We start from the raw sequence: 21,937 nt of genomic DNA, 5'->3' as shown, positions 1-21,937 counted from the left end.
CACTATGTTTGGGTAGTATATCTCTTTGGAAAGAGTTTGTGTGCATAGGTGGTTGATATGGCATAGGTTTATGTGTGCCAAGGTATCATACTGATGATATAAATGGGTAATAAATTAGTAAATTGTAAATCAAAGTACTTTTGAAGTAGTGCTTTGTCTTGTTTCAAAATGACATTATTAATGCATTAATGGAGTAGATTTGAAATTCAATCAATGATCAAACATCTGCCAAAGGCTGAATATCTAAGGCCTCATGATGATTAAGGATGTTTTTTATTTACAAGTTTGTATAAACAATTACTTGGACAAATCTGTGTAGAACAAGTCCAAGTTGTCAGGAAGATCAGATAACATCTTGGAAGGACATCTGATGAAGTTTTGTCACGTCACATTTTCCATAAGATGTTATTATTGCAGTGAAGGTCATAATGTGTGACGTGTTCATATAAAAAAAATTGAGTTCAAAATAATCATCATATGGAAGTTATTTTTTCTATTTGGAAAAAAACCAAAACACACACACCTTTTTAAGTTGGAAATGATTTATATTTAATAGAATATAAAAGTTAGTTAAAACACAAACAATTAATTTGTCCTTTGCAAAACCTTTATACTATCATGATGTTGTATTTGCTGAGATTTGCTATCTCCCAAGCTCTCATGCTTAAACATCAACCACCCATGTACACATGAGAATCAGTGTTGTGCGAGTGAGCGTGCCTTTCTTACTATTTCAGAGGATTAATGACTAACTCTTTAACATCACAGCCCCACTTCCCCTCACTCTACAGCTGAGGATGCATAATTACCTCACATTAATGAAGTCTGTTCAGTGGTAGACACACACTGGTCTACCCACAGCAAAATACCCTGCTAGGAAACTAGGTCATGGGTTTTGGTCATGTTTTTACAAAAGAAGAATTAAATAAATAGGGAAAATTTGTGTGTGTTCACTAAATAGTGCTGTGTCATTGTTTGACTTCTTTGACCCATTAATCATGGGATTACTCAATTTATTTAAACGATACCACACCATCAGTCAGAATCAAATAATGTTTTGTTCCTAGTTATAATTATGTTTTTATGGTGATTTAGCATAAGAGTGATTTTCAGTAGGGTAACCTTTAAGCAGTTAAATAGCAAAACAGATTAAAAAGCAAAAATGGTGGTAAATATGTATTAACAGCAGTTTATAAAGATTAACTTGAATTTCTACAAGTACTAACACATGTTTAGTTTGTTATTAAAAGATATTCATTAAAAACTGAGCAATTGTATATGAATGAATATGAACCATTATTATTTAAACATTGCTTCAAAAAAATTGTTAATGATGCCTTATGCATTAACTCATGTTAACAATTGAATTAAATTAAATAGTGTTACTATTGTATGTTCTATTTATTTTTATTAATTTTTTTTGGTTTTTGTTCATTTTGACTCTTAAAATACTTATAATATTATTATTATTATTATTATTGTGCTTTGGTTCCATTTGGGAAAATCTGCACGTGGAAAATCTCCCATACCTTCAGCGAGCAGCTGTTTATGATAATGTTTCCCATGAAGCTTTCTGGGGCATGCGCTGCCGGAGTCTTAGGCTGCTACTGTGGAGTATCTGTTGTTGTGACGTCAGCAGGTGACACCGCAGACTCCATCTGTCCTGGGAGTGAGCCTCTCTGCGGTGACTGGATCTTAGAGACAGTGAACAGACTCACTGAGCCATATTGCCTTCAGCAGCACTTGCGCTGCCAATTAGCCAGGAGGACAGACCCATACACCTGTATGCCAGGTGTAACCTAGCACAGATGCTGTGTGGTTTTATGTATATATCAGACATTTGGCAGAGAAGACATAGGAAGGTACCTCAAAAACAAAACAAAAAAAAACGAGATGGCAGTCATTTAATTAAAGAAAAAGTTTAATCAAATGTACTTAAAATGTTGATCTCTCAGTGAACTGTTAAACAGTTAAATTAAAGGCACACCTCTATGCTCATGACCTTCATTACACTTGCTGTGTTTACCTAGCATTTGTTGACTAATGGACCAAAAAAAAGGTAACTATTAATAACAGGCGAGCAAACAGCCACCAGTAGCCAATAAGAGCTGAACAAAAATATGCTGGTTATTCTGATATATTAGTTATCAAATGGAATTGGAACATTCATTTATTTGAGATATATATATATATATATATATATATATATATATATATATATATATATATATATATATATATATATATATATATATATATATATATATGTATGTGTGTGAGTGTGTGAGTGTGTGAGTGAGTGAGTGAGTGAGTGTTATTGTTTACACATATGAGAATTTTTTTTTCATTAATTAAAATAGTCAAATATTAAAGTTAGGTGAACAACATATGAAACAAATGTTGTAAAAATTTAAATAATAGATAATTTATAATTTCAACTGTCAATAAAAGTTTAGTCTGCAAATAAATAATACTAAAATAACACTGGTGTGAATGAATACTTCTTCTACAGTCCCCCTGTTTTCTGTAGCTGCTTTTACTGCTGTGTTTCATCCTAAAGCAAATCTGTCCTTTGTGCATTTGTCTTAGAGGTGCAATGTTTAATAGCTTATGTGAAGAGTAACAAACTGGCCAATTGGCCTGTCGGTAAACCCCTCCCCTTGAATGCGGATGAGCCAATAGCAATCGAGTATCAACTGCATGGAGAGTGGAACTCAGACATCTGTAGGTTTCTAGCAATAAAGAACCATTGGAAGACCTGAAGCTCACTTCATTTTTATGGGGTTTATGCTTCAAAAGTGAAAAAACAATGTGTCTGGGGGTAGTCGTAACACTGATTCCATGTATCCTGAGAGGATGGGCAATATCATTTATTTTATTGAATTTACTGAGTCAGAATAAAATGGAGCATTCAGTGTTCCTAAGCATTCAATCCAAATTAAGACAAAAACGTTCATTTTCTGATTGTAATACACATTAAGTTACAATTTTCAAATTTGAACTTTAAAATTTGTTTTAATTAAAAAGTTTTTATGTTTATATTTAATGATAGTGAGTACATGCTACTGTTCTTGCCTCTTGCACAATGTAGGTCAAAAACACCAACTAACGTCTACACTGTCACTTCATGTTAAACCGGTTGAATGTGCATTAATTTATTCGTACTCTGTGCATGAACAGTGGTGATCCTAAATGTTGCTGTCCGTGATCGTGATGACCGACTGTAATATGAGACTTTTCCTCTTCCATGGTAATCTGTAAACCATTGCTTCCAGTTAAAGACATTTCTAAATAAAAATGTGTAAAAACATGATTGGACAAGGTTTTCAGCTTTCATTGTAAAACAGTGAAAAATAGTTTGTTTGTCCGTGGTAGCAACAGTAACTAAGGGGGGTGGGGTTTACCGATAGGTCACTTATGCTGATAGTGGACCTTACGCGGGTCATGAAGTTACAGGAAGGTTGTGAAATTTGCATTACAGGGGCATGAATGGGCTAATGTTACAACCAGAAACGCACAATGCATGTCCTCCAGCACTTTACCACTCCAGTTATTGTGTGAGAAATCAGAGACGCGAATTGTGGTGAAATCGAGAAACGCGTGCGAGTGTATCTATCAGTGGTGTGTAAGTCAAGCTGCCATAACAGAAGGCTGCGGATTGCAGCATACAGTAGCCAGACAAACACCAGCAAAACAAAGTGACAGTGTTTACTGCTAGTGTTTGGACTGGGCTAATTCACAGTTCAGAGATCTACGAGGAATGCTGTGTAATGCCCTACAAACCTCTCTCACGTCTCACTCTCTGGATTCACTCTTAACCAAAATCAGCCCACCTGTTGCTAGGAGACATAGACGTTCTGAACCCATCTGGCATAGGCTTTCCTAAATGTAAGTGTGTGTGCTAGAGATCACAATTGAACTGGTTAAACACAAAGACACACACAAAGGGCAGCAGAGTTTACATTAGCCGTAGGATCTGTTCGTGTGTTTTATACTCCGAGAAAGTCACTTGTACCTTTCACCCAAGGCTTTTATGTAGAGAAAAAAGGCTCAGTGGAATCAACACACATGGTGGAAACTAGCTTTATGAAAAATAAATTAACCTGTGTTTTTACAAGAAAAATGGTAAAGGAATATTCTAGGTAAACTCTAATGACAGCATCTGTTGCACGCTGTCAATTATCACAGAGAAGAAAGTCTAATGGCAGCTGTACTGGAGCGATTACACGCAGAAACCGTGCAAACCATGTATTTTTGAGCACTTTTCTAAATTAAGTTTTTGATTTGGGACTACCGCAATATACATGCCTATTGTAGAAAATTTCCCACATGGCTGAAGAGGCTCTCACCTTGCACAAGCATGTAGGGAGGATCAGCCTTGTCACCTATGTACCAGTGTAATTCCTGAGGATGAAGTTTTGGTCTGGAGAAATTAGTTGTTTCTGGATTTCTTGTTAATGCATGTGATCATGAATTTGGGACATGCATGATGTTTAATAAAGTGCAATAATCAGCAAAAAATAAATCTACTGCTTGTGTTGACGGACACAAACCAGGAACATGCACACTGAAAGCTCCTCTCTCATGTAGCATGCAATTGCGAAACCAAATCTATTTCATGTTTTATTGTGCTTGAATGATCAAATATGCACACAGTTATGTTAAAATGCCCATTGTGTGGATTATTTATGCACAGTTATGTGACGAATAAATGTACACAGATGGGTGAAAACTGGATCTGTACCAATGTTAGACTTGTACAGTTGGTCTTAAAGGGACAGCAGTCAAATTCACCTGCTGCTATCTGTCATTAATACTGTTAACCATTCACTTTTGGATCTTTAATAAGAATTAGTTTGTTTGATAAATTGACTATGCAATGTTATATTTATATGCTATTCAATTTCTGTATTTTTTTTTACCTCGTGTAATATAAATCTAGCCTACTGTAGCTAAAAAACATGTTTTTCATTTTTATGTGTTCTATTGTGTTTTTTATTTTTCCCTTTTTCTTTTAATAACAAAAAAAGTAAAATAAACTATAGGTATGTCATTATCGTGAAATAACATTTATCATAACCGTGAAATTCTGTTTTGGTCATATCACCTCCCCCTAAGTTTATGCATTTCATGCTCTACCATTTAAGTTACAGCAATACATTTCATGTAATAAAATATATACAAATTATTTCTAGCCTTCTTCCATTATAAACGCCGTTTTAATAAACTTAGTAATGAGTCAGTGTATTATATATGGTACAGTAAATCACTCGATTTTTAATCTGGAATTTTCCTTCAATGAATTCTTTAAAAACATTAGATTTATTGTTTTGAGCAACATGGTATCAGACTTGGGATCAGATAACATCATTGTGAAAAACAAGATGGCTGACCTTGGTGACCCTCAGACCTCACGGTGGGTGATTTTCAGTGCTGATCAGAGAAGTTTGTTTAACGATGTTAAAGTTTTGCTCACAGTGTGCTTGTCTGGGGAGCAACCCTGTTGTCTGTATACCCTCATGAGTGTACGGCTGTGTGTCTATAGCTTTTGTTGTTGTACAGCAGCCTGGGGCAGTATCTGATGTGGACTGAAGGATACAGCACAGAGGTACACATCACGTGAAATGTTGTACTCAATGTATACAGGTGTTTATATCTGGATGTGTTTGTGTCGTAGCAGTTCTTTCACACATGGTCTGTCTCTGTGTGTGTGTGTGTGTGTGTGTGTGAGTGAGAGAGTAAGTATGTGTACTGATCTTATTTAAACAACTGGTTGCACAGCCTCCAGGGTCTGAGGGCAATCCATGTGTGTACCTCTCACTCACTCACTCACTCACTCACACACACACACACACACACACACACACACACACACACACACTCACACACACACACACACACAGGCATATGTTGTGTAAACACTGCATCGGTGAACAGACCTCTCGCTGTGTCTAGTAAGCACACAGAGCATGTCAGCACGAGTCCACGTTTCGGGGCCAGAGGCCACAGTGTGTGTGTGCGACCGTTTTTGTGTGACCTTGAGTCTCCTCCCCACCCCCTCAGGCTCGGGTTTACCCACACACACACACACACACATACACAATCATACTCATGCATGTACACACACGCACTGGCTGGCCCTCACCATAGCAACCACAGAGCAACACAGGGAAACAACTTGCCAGCAGCGGGTTGGAAGGAGAAAGAGAGATAGAGAGATGGAGAAAGGAGTCTTAAAGGGAAACTCAAGGTTTAGAGGGTGTGTGTAGGGAGTCAAAGCATGATGAAACATGCATCTTCAGGTATGACAGCACAAAACTTGCCACTTCACACCAAAACTTGCACTGCACGTGCATTGTTGTACAGTAGGCTATGCCTTCCTGCTGTTTTTAGATGCGATTCTTTGTTTCTTTTAGCCTGCACTGCAATCAGAAACAGAAACAGTCGGAATGAAACGTCTTTATTTAGTCCTCAATATGAAAGGCAACCCAGCCCAGGGAGGCTATTTTTGCCCCGCTAGCTTTATTCCAGCTATGGGACATGTGACTGTTCTTAATGTCAGCAGTTTAATATAACCAGTGTCAGGGAAGAGAGGTTACAGGAGTGCAGGGTCGTCTGGTAAAATTTCACACAAATACACACTGTGGATTTCTTGAGCCCTGCGGATGTGATGAGAGGAGGTTTTCTCTACCTGCTTGTGTTTGGGGAGATGCCCCATCATTCAAGATTCTTGGTTGTCCATCCACCTCTCTTAGCTTTTCTTCGGGATTAAAAAAAGAAAATAAGCAGCAATAGAGCAGAGATATAGTCACTTTGTAAAACATTGTAATGCAAAACACAAATTATGTCCCCCAAATCTCTTAATGACTAATTGCCATTTTGAAAGCAGCTGGGGGAAAAGTGTTTTAACGCATGTGTAGTAGCTTTCAAAAGTTGGTCTGGTGAAAAATTTGAACTAAATTACATTTTTAAACATTTAAAAAAATGTTCTGAATGGCAATTACACAATGAGAGAGAAAGGAAGAAAAAGAAAGAGTGCAGTGGTAGTGCTGAGCCACAGGCCTACACAAACTCCTTGAGGATGTGGCGTCTTGTTGCTGCTCTTGAAACTGAAGCCGTGGCAGCGCTCTGAAACTTTGCTGAGGCTGCAGCATGTTCATGGAATTTCCAAAAGTCATAAATGTTCATGGTCTGATGTATCATCTTGTAAAGTGATTTTACTTTACAGTGCATCATTCTGACCGATAGGGGTTTTGAATACTCCATTTTACAACATTCCAGATGGGATTGAATGTATCTGGTGACCTTAAAGTGAACATGAAGTAAAAAATGATGTTTACTTTAATAATACATGTTCCTGGTTCTAATGTGCGTGATTCATGGGTGTATTTTATTCTAAACAGAAATGTTTGTCTTCATAATCTTTCATCAAAATATAATTACTGGCTCCATTATGCTATGAAACGTCCACTCTTCAGGATCCAGTCAGTTCCCAGTAGAGTATTGAATATTTTGCTTTAATCGGTCAGAAATATATCATAATTTGGAAGGAAAATGGACTGTGAGTGTGGTTTCATGTTGATATAAATCATATCATAACATAATTAAAATGGTAGAGGAAAATTCACCTTTTGACATTGGCCAGAGATTGCAAATTAGACTGATCGGGATGAATAAGCACTCTTTAGATTAGCGGCCATTCAAAAGCTATTCAAAATTTGTTTTCATTTAATTAATATTTTATTTAGCAAAGGTATATTAAACTGATGAAAAGTGACACAGCTGTAATAACCAGTACAACAGTTTTTAGTATTGGTAATAATCCTGATAATAAAGACTTTTCAAAAACAAAAAAAATGTTTTAATGGTAGTGCAAGTTGAGCGAGTTTTTGTGTAAAACTGGCAACCCATTACACACACACACACACACAAAATGATAAAATGACAAAACTGATTTGTCCAGTAGAGTTTGCAGCTGTCACCAGGGATGGTGGACTCTTACCATTGAAATAAATCTTACACGTACTTGGTGTTGGCAGGGTCATGGTTCATTTCAGTTGAGCCCTTCACCTTTTTCGGTCTTGAAGAATAAACATGACCTCCGCTTCTGAATTCCCCACCATCTCAATGCACTGACCCAGAGCAAGCCCATAAAATATAGAGTACAGTATATTCGGTCTTGACCCTTCTTTCTGTCTGCAGAGGACTGTTCACCTTAGCTTTCACAGAAGCAAGAGCGCTGGATGGAAAAAGCGAAAAGAAAAAAAAAATCCCACTTTATTTACGGGGTCTTTTTTTTTTATGAATATAACAAGTGTAGAACATTTACTTTTTTTATATGTATTTTTATTAAGTTGGTAATAATTTTATTAGGTAGGTAATAATTCACAAATAATCACTGATCAATGCCAAGCAACCATGATCTACGCTTTCCTTGAAGACACAGAAGTTTCAGCAAAGGATAAATTGATTTCCAGCCCTAAAAAAATCTCTTGCAAAAGAGATTGTAAAAAAGATGAACAATGAGTCTCCACTTCCTTCCAATATAGGAAATTGAAGCCAAATCATCTTGAGTAAATGACGTCATTTGGAGCCCAAGTCTGTACAGTATTGCCGTGACGTGAAGCGTGGACTGTAGCCCGAACTCTCGTAGACCCAATCAACCGCAACGACACTCCCTGTTTTCATAGCATCAAATTATTAGCTAAAATCAAACTTATCAAAAAAACCTGAACAAATAAACATATATCAGCGTGACAACAACTACCATAAATGACTTAAACCTATTTCAGGAAAATTGTACTGGAAGTGTAATTTTTTCTTTTCTTTTGACTCAAGTCCTATTTGAGAAGGCAGGGTTTATGACCTGTACTGCAGCCGGGCACCAGGGGGCCAAAGAGCCAGCAGCTTCACTTTCCAGGACATGTGAGACACACCCGTTTTTATCTTGATGCGGCGAGCACACGCCTGGAAAAACCGAGAGTGTCGCACCGCGTGCATGTCGCTTTCATTATGAGCGAGCAAACCATGCGTCTACATTTTAGATAATGAACTTGAGTGTGCAAAAGATGCCACATGTGAATGGCCCTTTATTATTATGCTATTTAACCAGAGTGAATGAGACGAGACGGGCACTGCGGTCATGTGGCGTTTGTTAATGGGCCTTTTGAGAGTGACAGCTCTGTATATCGATACTTCAGGAAATCTGTGTTGTTACCGTTCAGATATTTCAGTAACAATATTTATCGAAATATCAATATTTTTTAACACATGAACAGCAAATTGTTTTAAAGAATTTTAAATCTAGGTTAGGTATGTTTTTTTTTTTTATCATCATCATTGTTATTATTATTATTATTAATATTATTATTAATAATAATAATAAACTAATTAAAAGAGGAAAAAGTTAGTTCAAAATGCATTAGTTAATATGAAATAATACTTTATTTATTTGTTAAAAATGTAGAAATTAAATCAATCAATAATTACTAAAATGTTTTTATTGTTATTTTATGTTAGTTATTAACCTGTACATACAGAAACTTATTGTCAAATGCTATCGTGAATATTTTGAAACTAAGCATACCCTTTTGGTTTAATAATTTTCTCATTGGCGCATGTCTCCAAGTGTAATAAAAGCATGCTGTCCTGGGAATTACATGAACCAAATCCCACCACCATCCGTTGTTCCCTGACTCTCTTTTCCCTACCGTCTATTTCTTTTTCCCCTTTCCACAAATATCTGGCTCTATTCTCTAGACCCGTCAATTTATATGTGAAGCATGTTTTTCTCATTATTCTGTTGCTGTGGTTGGCTTGGTCCTTCCGTTACCTGTGCGTTGGTCATCTCTCACCGTTTTTTTTTTTTTTTTTTGGCTTTCGTTCCCAGTTTCTCTATTCTCTCTTTTGCTGCCTTGGGTCAGTGTTTGCCAAGCATAACACTTCAACAGTAGAGAGATTGTTAAGAGCCTGTGTGCTCAACCTAAGTAACACCCTCCCACACACGCATGTCAGCGGAATAGCTCCCCTCCGTTTGTGAACTCCTCACCTGTCTGGGAAGTGTATTGTGTACGTGTATACTGCTGGATGGGGCAATGGTTCCCTGTGTCTGAACGAGGTTCGCCTCGGACACCTCGGTGTGCAGGACAGAAAGGAAAATGTTTTTGTGAAAGCTTTTTGTTCTGGTAAAGACTTCAGCGACCTCAGAGAATGAAGTGTTACATCTAATTATTCACATTTTAATGGGTTTTTCACTTCCCTATTTCCATTTTCAGAAGATGAAAGTCTTGTTTATACTATTTTAGCAGCAGAAGTAGAATGTCTTTCATGGTTTTGTTTTTCTTCTCTCACCTTTCTACCCGCTCATTTATTTTTTCCTTCAATTCGGTTTCAGTGTCTTTATGTTTCTGTCTGGATTTTAATTACTAGCTAGAGTGTGTTTTGAATTCGTCTTGGAAAAAGAGGGCTAACGTCTGATAATAATGTGCATGGATGAGGATTTGGGAAGTAATTGCACATATGCAGAGTTCTTCAAATGGAAACGCATTGGGGGAAATAATTGTGATGCAAATTGCTGTTTGACGTGGTGGCTGTCCAGTCCTTCTAGATCAATATAGTCTGTCAAAAATATTTGCTGCGGGGACGACCATTTTGTAGGCCACCCTGGTTACTTACTGGTTATTTGCTGTCCATTGGATTTTTTTGACCAAAAACGGTTAATGAAAATTCATCTAAGGTGTATTACTGACGAATTTCTGTAATTTCAACAGTAAAAAAATATCTTGAGCTTGTGTTAACCATTGACCTTTTTGCAAAAATCTATTCAAAAATAAAATAATTTTTAAAAAGGTCTCTATTTATAGTTCCAGTTTTCACAGCAGTTCATGTGTCAGAATGCCTCAGCTCATCCTGCACAACAACAGTGAACTTTTTCATGGAAATAGAAAATGATCTTGACTCATCTTTTTTTAACAGCTTGTTGGCTACAATGAGAAGCCAGTGAACCTGCAAATGTTCATCGGGACAGCGGATGACCGTTATTTGAGGCCGCACGCATTCTACCAGGTTCACCGCATAACAGGAAAAACTGTTGCTACGGCAAGCCAGGAAATTATCATCGCCAGCACGAAGGTTCTTGAGATTCCTCTCCTTCCTGAAAACAATATGTCTGCCAGGTACCTGCCAACATCTCTTCACTTCATCATCAGTCTAGATTCTCTGACTCACTCACACACACACACACACACACACACACACACATACATGCATACACACGTACACACATAAATACACATTTGGTTTTTTTTATCATGGTAAGGACTTTCCATTTGACTTTTGTTTTTAATAATAATATATATGCTCTAACCTCCCCATCCCTAAACCACAAACACCTTTTTTGCATTTTAAAATATGGATGACTTAATTCAGGATGAAATGGTTGTTGTCTTTGTGAGGACTGCTCACCACAGTTTAGATGATTTTAAATAAAGAAATCTGGTCTCCAAAAGTGAAATATGCAGAAACTCTAGAAGCCATATTTCCAATGAGCTACAGTTTTGTTCTAAGATAATGGTACAGTATTTACTAAGGCCTTCCGCTGAACCTAACCATGACAGAAACCATTTGACATTATAGGATTTGGAGTCTTTGGAGTCTTTTAACTCATGTGTCATCACAAGTTGCTTTTCTATGCAAGAGAGACATTTTCAAAAATGCGTTATTCAGAAGTATATTGAGAATTTTGAGATATTTTACAAAAAAGTTTTTGTGCTTACAAAGTCTGCATTTATTTGATCATTATATTTGATGAATTTATTTCTGTAATGTTAAAACTGAATTTTCAGTCTTTAGTGTTGCATGCTCTTTTGGAAATCATTTTAATAGGCTATTTGGTGCTCAAGAAACATTTCTTATCATCATCATCATCATCAATGTTTTTGCAGAAGCCATGATACATATATATTTTCTATAAGAATAGAAATAGCAACATATATATATATATATATATAAAAAGACAACTTTAATTTTTTTTTTATTTTATCTATTTAATGCACTCTTCTTGAACAAAGTAAAAAAAACTCTTGCTGACCACAAATGTTTTAAAACTTATGAAATTGCACTTATTTATAATTAAATGTACAGTATTTATTTACAAAAGTGTGTTTTATAACATGTAATTTCTGATTGAATACAATATCTGTCATTTTATTTTAATAAGTATAGGGCCTTTTTTTTACAGAATGAAAACCGTATAAATCCAGAAAGTGACTTGGACTGATTAGAAATCATTTAAACAGCTTTGCTTGATGGGTAGGATGATGGAACTGATACTCCTTTCTCACGTGTTTCTCCTGCTGTGTGTGTCAGTATTGATTGTGCTGGAATCCTGAAGTTGAGGAACTCTGACATTGAGCTGAGGAAAGGAGAGACTGATATTGGACGCAAAAACACTCGGGTCCGTGTGGTGTTCCGAGTTCATATCCCACAACCCAATGGAAAAGTGGTCTCACTGCAGGCTGCTTCAATTCCAGTGGAGTGCTGTAGGTTATAAACACACAATACAACACATCTCTCTCTCTCTCTCTCTCTCTCTCTCTCTCTCTCTCTCTCTCTCTCTCTCTCTCTCTCTCTCTCTCTCTCTCTCTCTCTCTCTCTCTCTCTCTCTCTCTCTCTCTGTCTCTCAAATTCAGTTCAGTTCAAATGATTGGCATGTCTGTGTAACATTACAATGTTGCCAAAGCAATAAATATATTATACAGACATACAGATCAATAGACTCTATGAGAAATTTAGTGGCAGGAAGATGCATACTGCACTGCCAGGTGAATTCTCTCTCTCTTAATAGTTTTGTTTTGTATTTTTATATGGTTGTGTGATATTTTGTTAACTTGTTTGTATTAAGGATAATTGCATAATAAAGTGTTTGTATAGAAATAAATTAGTGTCTAATGTGATTTAATGTCTTATCTGTATTTGTGTTGAAACAGCCCAGCGCTCAGCTCAGGAATTACCTCAGGTTGAGAAGGCCAGTAATAGCAGCTGCCCAGTGAGTGGAGGAGAGGAAATGGTCATCACGGGTTCTAACTTCTTCCCTGAGTCAAAGGTCATTTTTCTGGAGAAAGGTCCTGGTAAGAATGAATAGAATCCTAGTGCTGTTTTAGATGGGAGTTTCTTTTCTCCATTTTCTCCATGTATTGGCTCTCTATATATATATATATATATATATATATATATTTTTTTTTCACTTTAAGAACATGTAAGTTTGATATCTCTTGGGCCTATTCTTCTCACAGATTTTTCTCACTTTATACATAATTTAAAGCCTGATCAATATTTCATAACCATTTAATACTTTAGCAAGCAGCTATGCACTAAGCTACAGTCAGCAGGTCATTATATCAAAAGAACCCCCTTTTAGGGTGATATTCGATACCTCCACTTAGTATCATTACGTAGCTAGTACAAATTTCTTTTAGAAGGTTGCTGCAAGTACAGTTGAGTATGAACTACAAATGTCTTCATTATTTACTGTGAGCAAATATTGCCTCCTCACCTGTCGTATCCTCAAGTTATACCTGCACTAATCTCTTTCATAGTGAAGCTAAACCAGCCCTTTTCTTAAAAACTGCAAGATCAGGTGGTTTTTAGTTTAAGTGTTGGGAAACTGGAGCGACGGGTAAAATGTGAGGGAGTGTCGTTTTCTCACTTCTCATTTGAGAGCGGAATTTGATTGTTGTTCATCTAACCAGAGTAATTTATCTTCGCTTTATCAGCATCTTGACCTCCCACGGTTTCCCTTTTCCTCTGGGGACACTGTGTGTGTGTGTGTGCGCGTGTGCAAGTGCATCTGTATGAGTGCAGTTCAGCATGAACACACCTGCACACCTACACACACACAAACACCACCGCACTTAAGCAAGTGCTCACTACATAAATGCTTACAGATATGTATACAAATGCACTCTGCACACACTTACATACAAACTGCAGTCACGCCATAAACATATGCGCAAGTGCGTTGTACAGATTCACACCCTCATTCCTTATGCTTCTAAACTCCCGCCCCTTATGTTCTCTCTCTCTCTCTCTCCACACACACACAGACACTAGATTTATGGTTGGCCGGATTGTGGCGTGTCACTGTTGTTCTAGAGCTCACCTGTAGACCTTAGCATCTGCTGTAAGGATGACTCAGAGGTCAGCAGAGTTGCACTGGCTGCAGGCGCACTGCTGATCACTCACTGGATCCAAGACACAAAACAAATAAAAGCTTACTGTTTGTGCCAGGTAAACTTAGTTTTTCCTTAGCTAAAAAATTGAAATAAATAAAATGATTGGTTTCACTAAAGCATGTGTATATCATGAATTTTAAACATAGTTTTGCATTATGATAGGTCCCTAATAATGTACTTTATAATAATTTTTTCTTCATAAACCATGTTTTTGTACAAAGCTGTGCATTTTCAGTACTTACCTACAAATATGCTTTCTGTTTTGTCAGTTTAATATTTAACTAAATTTGACATTTCTACATATGAAAGGTAAAATGGTTTTATTTATTGTAGTTTGTTATTATTATATATAACTATAACATATAAAACATAAGGTTTCGTACCAAATTTAATATAATATACCTTTAATATAATTTAAGCTTGTGTGTTTAATAAAGTTTTACCACAAATTATTCTCTGAAACTGTGCAGCTATTTTTGAAATACATGTGACCATGCATTTGGTGCCATTTGAACCTGAAACCAGCCTACTTATTTAGAGCTAACTTGAGATTAGTTGAGCAATCATCCAAGCAACCAATTTGGTAGTCAGTTTTACATATACTTAGTTTTGAATGTCACTAGTATCTACCTAGCAGATGACTGAAGCTCATTTGTTGCAGGTTGGTCTTTCTCTCCTGTTCGACGCACACGGCTGCCTTGTGGCTGTCAGTCTACAGTCTCAGCTTTCAATCACTCTGCTTTCAAGAGGCTTTATTAGACTGACTTTTTGGGGTTAGACTGTGTCATGATCCCCAACAGTGCTCTGTCTGTATGGATTTTTGTTGATCCTTTGAGTCTCACTGTGAGCTGAAATAGACCTTTTACACAATGAACAGGGCCCTCAGAGACAGTCTGCCATCTCTAGCAGACAGCCTTTTTTAAATGTATTTTTTCTCTCTCTCACTCTCTTACTCTTAACGCCAGACATGGTAGAATATCAGTCTTTCCCTGACTCTTTCCAGTATCACTTGTGTGCTCTTGTTTAAAATCTTCGATAAGCAACTCTTCTCACTCTTTCTCTCTCTTTCTTTTTCTATCTTGCTCATTTTTTCCATCTCTCGTTTGTAAGTAATGAAGCACAAGTTAGGACCAGCCTCAGACAAAGGCAATGAATGAAAGGCATTCTGGGAATACGAGTCTTGGCCTGCCTTGAGTGTGTGTCTGTGTGTGTGTTTCTAGTTTGGGGCAATGACACATTGACTCACTCGATTGGAGTTTACACATGAACACGCAGGGTTGTTCTAACCCAACAAACTGACTCAGAGAAACACCCTTTGGAACTAATCGGCTCCCTGTAAGTGGCAACCCCTGAAGGCAACCTGTATGGTGATAACCCATGTTTTTGTTGTACTGTATAAAAATGGAAAGTCCTGAGATGCTAGAACAAGTTGAGTGGAAATTTGGCTCTTATGTCTGGCCTTGAGCAGCTCCAAGGGAAAGGTGATGGGAGATTATCAAAAAGTATCTGTGTGATTTGTGACAATGTGTTCTACAGATGTGTTTGATTGAAATTGAATATTTTTGTTTATTAGGTGCACTCACATGTGTGCTCACATGACTAAGTACTCGCACTTTTATGTCAGAGATGCACTGTTTTGGCCATTTCTTTGTAAGTTTCACCTGCTGATTTTTGCCAATTCCGTTTTTTTTTTTTTTCAGAAAATCTGTCTTTTTTCACTTAATAAAACTAAAATTATGTTACAGTACCCCCAATCTGGACAAAGTTACAGATGTTCTCTCACATAAAGAACATAAAATAAATTGCTCTGTAACTAGAAAAATATTGTAATAACAATTAACAGAAATAACAATTAACAGAATTGGAACTGCACTATTTAACAAAAAATTTCCCATGGTTTCTTAAATTGTCATTTAAAGTGTAGAGCTGTTATCATTCAAATGAAATCAAAATCAGCAAACTTCGTCTTCCCACTGTAAGAAACACAGAAGCTCCTTCTGAAGTGGCATTAGATGTATTTACATAGACATTTACACTGCAAACTATCTAGCACATAAAGAATTGTATAAGATTAATATTTTACATTTTTAAACGTACAAATACAATATGTTGGGAAAACGCAATAATAATTTGAATGAGACACAAAACAGTTCTGCTGTAGCTCTAATTTGAGCTATTTTCATCAGCAAAATGTAATAAAAAACAGTCAGTATTGTGTCTAAAATGTAAGGCATTTAATTGTAAAAAAGTTTTTGTGTGTGTACCAAAGTAATACATTATAATTTTTTGTTTACTACTTAGTTTTAATACATTATCATAACTTTAATACATTATCAGTCACCATAAGCGTGATGTCAACACAGAACGGCCAGTTACGGGTCCCTGGCTGGTTAATCAGTGTTTTTTATTTTTAGTATTTTAAACAATTTTTTTGTATTTATTTCTTGTATTATGATATGATTATGTCATATACATGAGAACATGCCACATTATAATATTTTGATATTGTATTTCAAAAAATGTAACATTGCTCCAGTAGTAACCAATGCTAAGCTCAAAGTTTCTTTAAATTAAAAAAAGATCCCTTGCTATATTCTGGAAAATGTCAAATTATGTCCACAATGTTTTGTGGTCTGGCACAAAGCAGTCCATCTGAGACGCCTTAGTCCCTAGGGACCATCCGAGAACTAGGGGACAAACCGGGACGCATGAGAGGAAAGGAACTAACAATTTTAGGAACTCACAATAATTTAACAGATTGCATTATTGTATTATTGTCATTATTGTATCTACTGTAATTAGATGGCTTGCATCTAAATGAGCCGGTGTTTCTTTGACTTTGTAACTCATTTTACTTGGTGAATGGACAGATATATAGTTAAGCAGGCAAATGATTTGGGTGTTTAATCACCTGGATAACCATGGAACTTTATAGAAAAGGTTGTACTTCCCTCATATTCAGAAACTTAACAGAAATATTTTTTATGAAAGCTTTGCTCATTTAGATTAATTTATTTTTCATTTTATTATATACCCTCACAGTGCCCTCCATAGGTTTTGACAAAAGTGCTTTGTTTTCTATGTAATCAAGACATCTGCCAGTATGATTAAAATATGAATGTAGGACAGAACTGCAGAATGTGAAATTTTATAATTAGCTGTTTCAACACGTACATATATAGCCAAATAAAAAAATAAGCACTTTTAAAGTTTATTCCATATATGAGCATACAGGTGCATCTAAAAAAATATGAATATCATGAAAAAGTTTTTCTAATTAATTTCAAAAAGTGAGACTTTAATGTATTCTATATGCATTACATGTAAAGTAACACATTTGAAAATTGTTTTGTTTTAATTTGGATGATTAGAGCTTAAAACTCATGAAAGTCAGAAATCCAGTATCTTAAAATATTAGAATATTTCATTAAATGACCATCCCTACAGTATAAATTCCAGGTATCTCTTGTTCTTTGTAAGCACAATAATAAGGAAGACTGCTGACTTGGCAATGGTCCAGAAGACAATCGCTGACACCCTCCACAGAGAATGTAAGTCACAGAAGGTCATTACTGAAAGGACTGGCTCTTCACAGAGTGCTGTATCAAAGCATATTAAATGCAAAGTTCACTGAAAGGAAGAAATTGGGTAGGAAAAGGTGGACAAGCATCAGGAATGGCCACAAGCTTGAGAGTACTGTCAAGGAAAGCCAATTCAAATGCTGGAGAGAGCTTCACTAGGAGTGGACTGAAGCTAGATTCAGTGCATTAAGAATCACCCGCTCAGATGTCTTCAGGAAATGGTCTACCAAGCCACTTATGAAACAGAAACAATGACAGAAAATCTCCTCTTTTCGATCAAAGTAAATTTTGGATTTCATTTGGAAATCGAGGTCTGGAGTCTAGACAAAGACTGGAGAGGAATCCAATTTGGGATTTGGGGTGATGTGACGTTTGCTAATCTTAGTCCATTGTGTTTCATGCAGCCGTACAATTAAGTACAATTTACATCGATCTTCAAATTTAAAAAGTTTTCCATGACTGATACTGGAGTTTGTGCCAAACGGGCCCCGACCAAGTATTCAGTGCATAAATGGATATACAGTACTTTAAAGAACTTGAACTTTTCTGTTTTGCAGATCCTTTTTTTTGATTGATCCTAGGGAATGTTCTAATGTTCTGAGATATTGGATTTTTTTTTTTATTTAATGCGCTGTAGAAATTTTTACATGTAATGAATGTAAAACAGACTCTTGGTCTCATCCTTTGAAATGCTTTTACCCGCCTTTAATGTAGCCAATTCCAACTGTTGCTTGTTTTGGGGAGTTTCTGCCTTTAGTCTCTGCCTTTAGTTTCTGCCTTCACTTTTTTTAAATGTATTTATATTTATATATTTCAATTATCTGTTCATCTGTTTCATATGTTAGGGTTTCTAGGTTTAACACTCAGCGTCTAAAGAAGATTAATTCATTTGTTTTGGTTACAAAGAGAGAACATAAATGGCAGATATGAAATATTAAATACAGTTAAGTGTTTACTATGAAAATCAGACCCAGGAAAGCTAACAAAAAAGGTTTTTGTTTTTCTAATTAATGATTCAGGAAATTTTAAATGAAGAGTTACATTAACCATCTGCTTTAGCTGATGCTAGTTTATGCTTGCCAGCAGGACATTTAATTCCACATAATGACACATAAAAGCTTTGTAGGATTTTGCCAGAAGTTTATTTTTCTTGAGTTTGTTTATCAAAGTAGTAATAACAGAACAGCAGTGTTTCTGGGCTGAAGAATTAGGACAGCGTGTGTGCTTGTCACCAGGATTTAGAGTCTGGTTCCTGTTTGAACCTGCCCTCATGTGGGGCCCTCTTCGGTGTCCGGTGAATGTCAACATGTGCTGCTGTACTACTACTGCTGAAGTTACAGGCATCCAAGGTCATTCTCATATTAGCAAAATATCTTTTGACACAGAAGGGAGCTGAGACTCTACACAGTAACCTCGTGTAAACAGCGGTCCCTGGAGTGTAAGGCACCAGGTGATTATGAAACTGCTCACAGCGGTATCTTTACTTCGATAACAGTCCTGAAACGCTGCCCTCTACATTACCCTTTTAAAGGTTTTTCACAATGTATATGCACATGTACCAACTCATAAACATCGCACATGCAAAATGACTCATTTTAGACATTCTTGGGATTATACTGCTGTTTGACTCATGTCAGGCACAAACTTCAGAGCTGGAAATGTGTTTAAGAGCATAAATCAGACCTGTGTCATGCTGTTTGTGCAGTTTATGTAATTTATGATCCATGAAGTGGCTATTTTCCCTTCTAGGATCAGTCTTAACCAGTTGGCTCTGGTCCCTTGGCTTTCATTTTCTGTCTGCAAGACGTCTGCGCAGTTGATTGGCTTTATGGCAAAGGAAAAACTGAAGATGACAGCATGTTTCCTAAAGATCCTGCACCTCTCCATGGGCAGCACGTGGAAGCATTGTGCGATGAATAAAGTTATTCCACAAATCTTGCCATGATTCAATAAATAATGTTCTTCCTCGTATCTCTCTAAACTCTAATGGCTTTATAAATGACATCATTACCTGTTAGGGGCCCAAGCGAATTCTGTGTTTCTGTCAGCAAGGGTGAATTCTGTTTCTCTCACGTAGCCGTAATACAGCTAATACAGCTTTGCATTTCTAGCCCTCTTTCTTGAGAGAATTTAATATGTCGTTTGTTTTTCATACTCAAGTCAGTGTTGTATGCGGTCCCTGATTTTGATCTATTCGAGCAATTGAACCTCTTTCACTGTGTGGAAAAAGGCTTATCGTTCGCAAGCAAACTCAATTTATCACTTTATTATTCTCAAGGCAAGGCACAGTTTTTCAAGCGTGTCTCTGGCTTTGGTGCTGGAGCACCTGTAGAAACATGCAGCTGTAGAGCTCCCCTCTGAACCCAGTGAAACTTAATCCCGATTGGCTATTTGTAACCTTAATCTCCAAAACTTCAGATGAGGGCTGGAAGTCGTGATGATGATAGTGGTGGTTGAGGTGGTAATCAGGAGAGCGGTCAGGTTACATGGAAGGGCAAATATTGGCACACAGAGTTCAGTTCAGGTCTTTGTGAATGCTAGCTGTCCTAAGATGTTGTTCCCACGTACGCAGTTAACGTTTTTTTTTCTTTCTTCAGATGGACGACCGCAGTGGGAGGTGGAGGCGAAGATCATCAGAGAGAAGAGTCAAGGAGTGAGTTGGATACTTTCCTTTTTACATGTCTACAAAAATATTTGCAGACAAAAGCACAGACGGTACACAATACATAAATATATTTGCAGACGGTTTTCAATCTTACTTTTCTTTCTAAAATTGTTTCTTTCTAAGTGTTTAACTCTGGGCAGAACTGAGCACATTGTAGTATGTTTTGACTATTTGGACTGGGACAAATTTAGGTTTGTCTCAGACACCAGTGATGTGTTGTTTAGTAAAGCAATGTCTCTTGTCTCCATCTGTAGTCTAGCATCGTGGTGGAGGTGCCTCCTTATCACAGTAAGACGGTCACTTCAGCAGTGCAGGTGCAGTTCTACGTATGCAACGGCAAACGGAAAAGGAGCCAGTCACAGCGCTTTACCTATCTGCCAGGTACGTATTCGACAGCACATTATAATCTGGGCACTTATTCAATTAGAGCTCAGTAACTGTTGTTGCTCTTCATTAAGCAGTTTAATTCGATCTCACCTCAAAATAATTTATATGCAATACTGTTTGGGGTCTGTAAAAAAATGTTATCACTGTAATGTTAATAGACATTACTCCATTATTGAACATCGCAGGATTCTTTAAAGATCATTGTAATGTGCTGGTTTGGTGCTTAAAGCAGTCTGCAGTCTGCAGTTTTTTTATAATAAGCAAGTACACTATCAATTCATTTTGTAAACCGTGATTTTTGCTTTTTCCTGAATCACTATGGTGCACCAATAATTCAAACTATATTGGACTGGTTTGTGTAAGTACGGCACACGTCTACAGAAGACATGCATAGTTGTGTTTATTAACCGCTAGAGTGCCAAAGTTCTTATTATCATCAGTGTTGAAACTGTTGTGCAGAATCTTTTTTTTCTTTTTTTTTACCCTACTATTCAGTGTACTTTATTTTTTTTTCCCCCATCAATTTTTTTTATACTTTATGTAAGTGTATAATGACAAAAAAAGGGGGAAAACAAAAGCAGTTCACAGATTTTACTTTATTAAAATAAACTGTTTTTGTAATTGCACTTTGCTGTTAAAAATAAGCATCTGTAAGCAATAATCTGCTCTTTATTAATTATTAAATATAGAATTATATATTAAATGTTACATTTATACAACTTAGCATCCACCTTACTTCAAGAATTGTGTCTAAGTCTGGCCTCACATCAATCATGTTACTCAATTTCATGCAAAATAGTTTTCTTGCTAACTTGACATAACAGTAACAAGAATGGCACACATGTGGGTTTTCACAGCAGAGTCACCCGTTTGATCATGTCAGCGTTCCTCTGCACCGTGCACCAGTGTGGTTAGGGATGAGGTTGTTCCAGTAACAGTTGAGCACCTGGTAACCGCTCATGTAAAATACTTTAAAGAAAGAATCAGCATGATTTACATGTGGCTGGAGGCATGAAAATCTAGGGTTTTCAAGAACTTGACCCCTTCAGTGTCTGTCTTTTTGTTTTTCTTTT

At 36.6% G+C, this 21,937-nt stretch overlaps 1 protein-coding gene across 2 annotated transcripts in view; it reads left to right on the top strand.

Moving 5' to 3' along the window:
* The window catches only part of nfatc3a (nuclear factor of activated T cells 3a), a 60,102-nt gene that overhangs the window by 22,663 nt on the left and 15,502 nt on the right, over positions 1–21,937 (top strand). For both annotated transcript variants that reach the window (XM_043244047.1, XM_043244048.1), the window contains exons 4-8: positions 10,975–11,174; positions 12,367–12,539; positions 12,987–13,127; positions 20,410–20,465; positions 20,732–20,858. In XM_043244047.1, the coding sequence (XP_043099982.1) occupies positions 10,975–11,174; positions 12,367–12,539; positions 12,987–13,127; positions 20,410–20,465; positions 20,732–20,858 (697 nt within the window). The remainder of the gene's footprint in view (positions 1–10,974; positions 11,175–12,366; positions 12,540–12,986; positions 13,128–20,409; positions 20,466–20,731; positions 20,859–21,937) is intronic.

The sequence above is a fragment of the Puntigrus tetrazona genome, chromosome 7, assembly GCF_018831695.1.
Source record: "Puntigrus tetrazona isolate hp1 chromosome 7, ASM1883169v1, whole genome shotgun sequence".
Lineage (NCBI taxonomy): Eukaryota > Metazoa > Chordata > Actinopteri > Cypriniformes > Cyprinidae > Puntigrus > Puntigrus tetrazona.
This window is presented reverse-complemented; position numbering and strand designations above follow the sequence as displayed.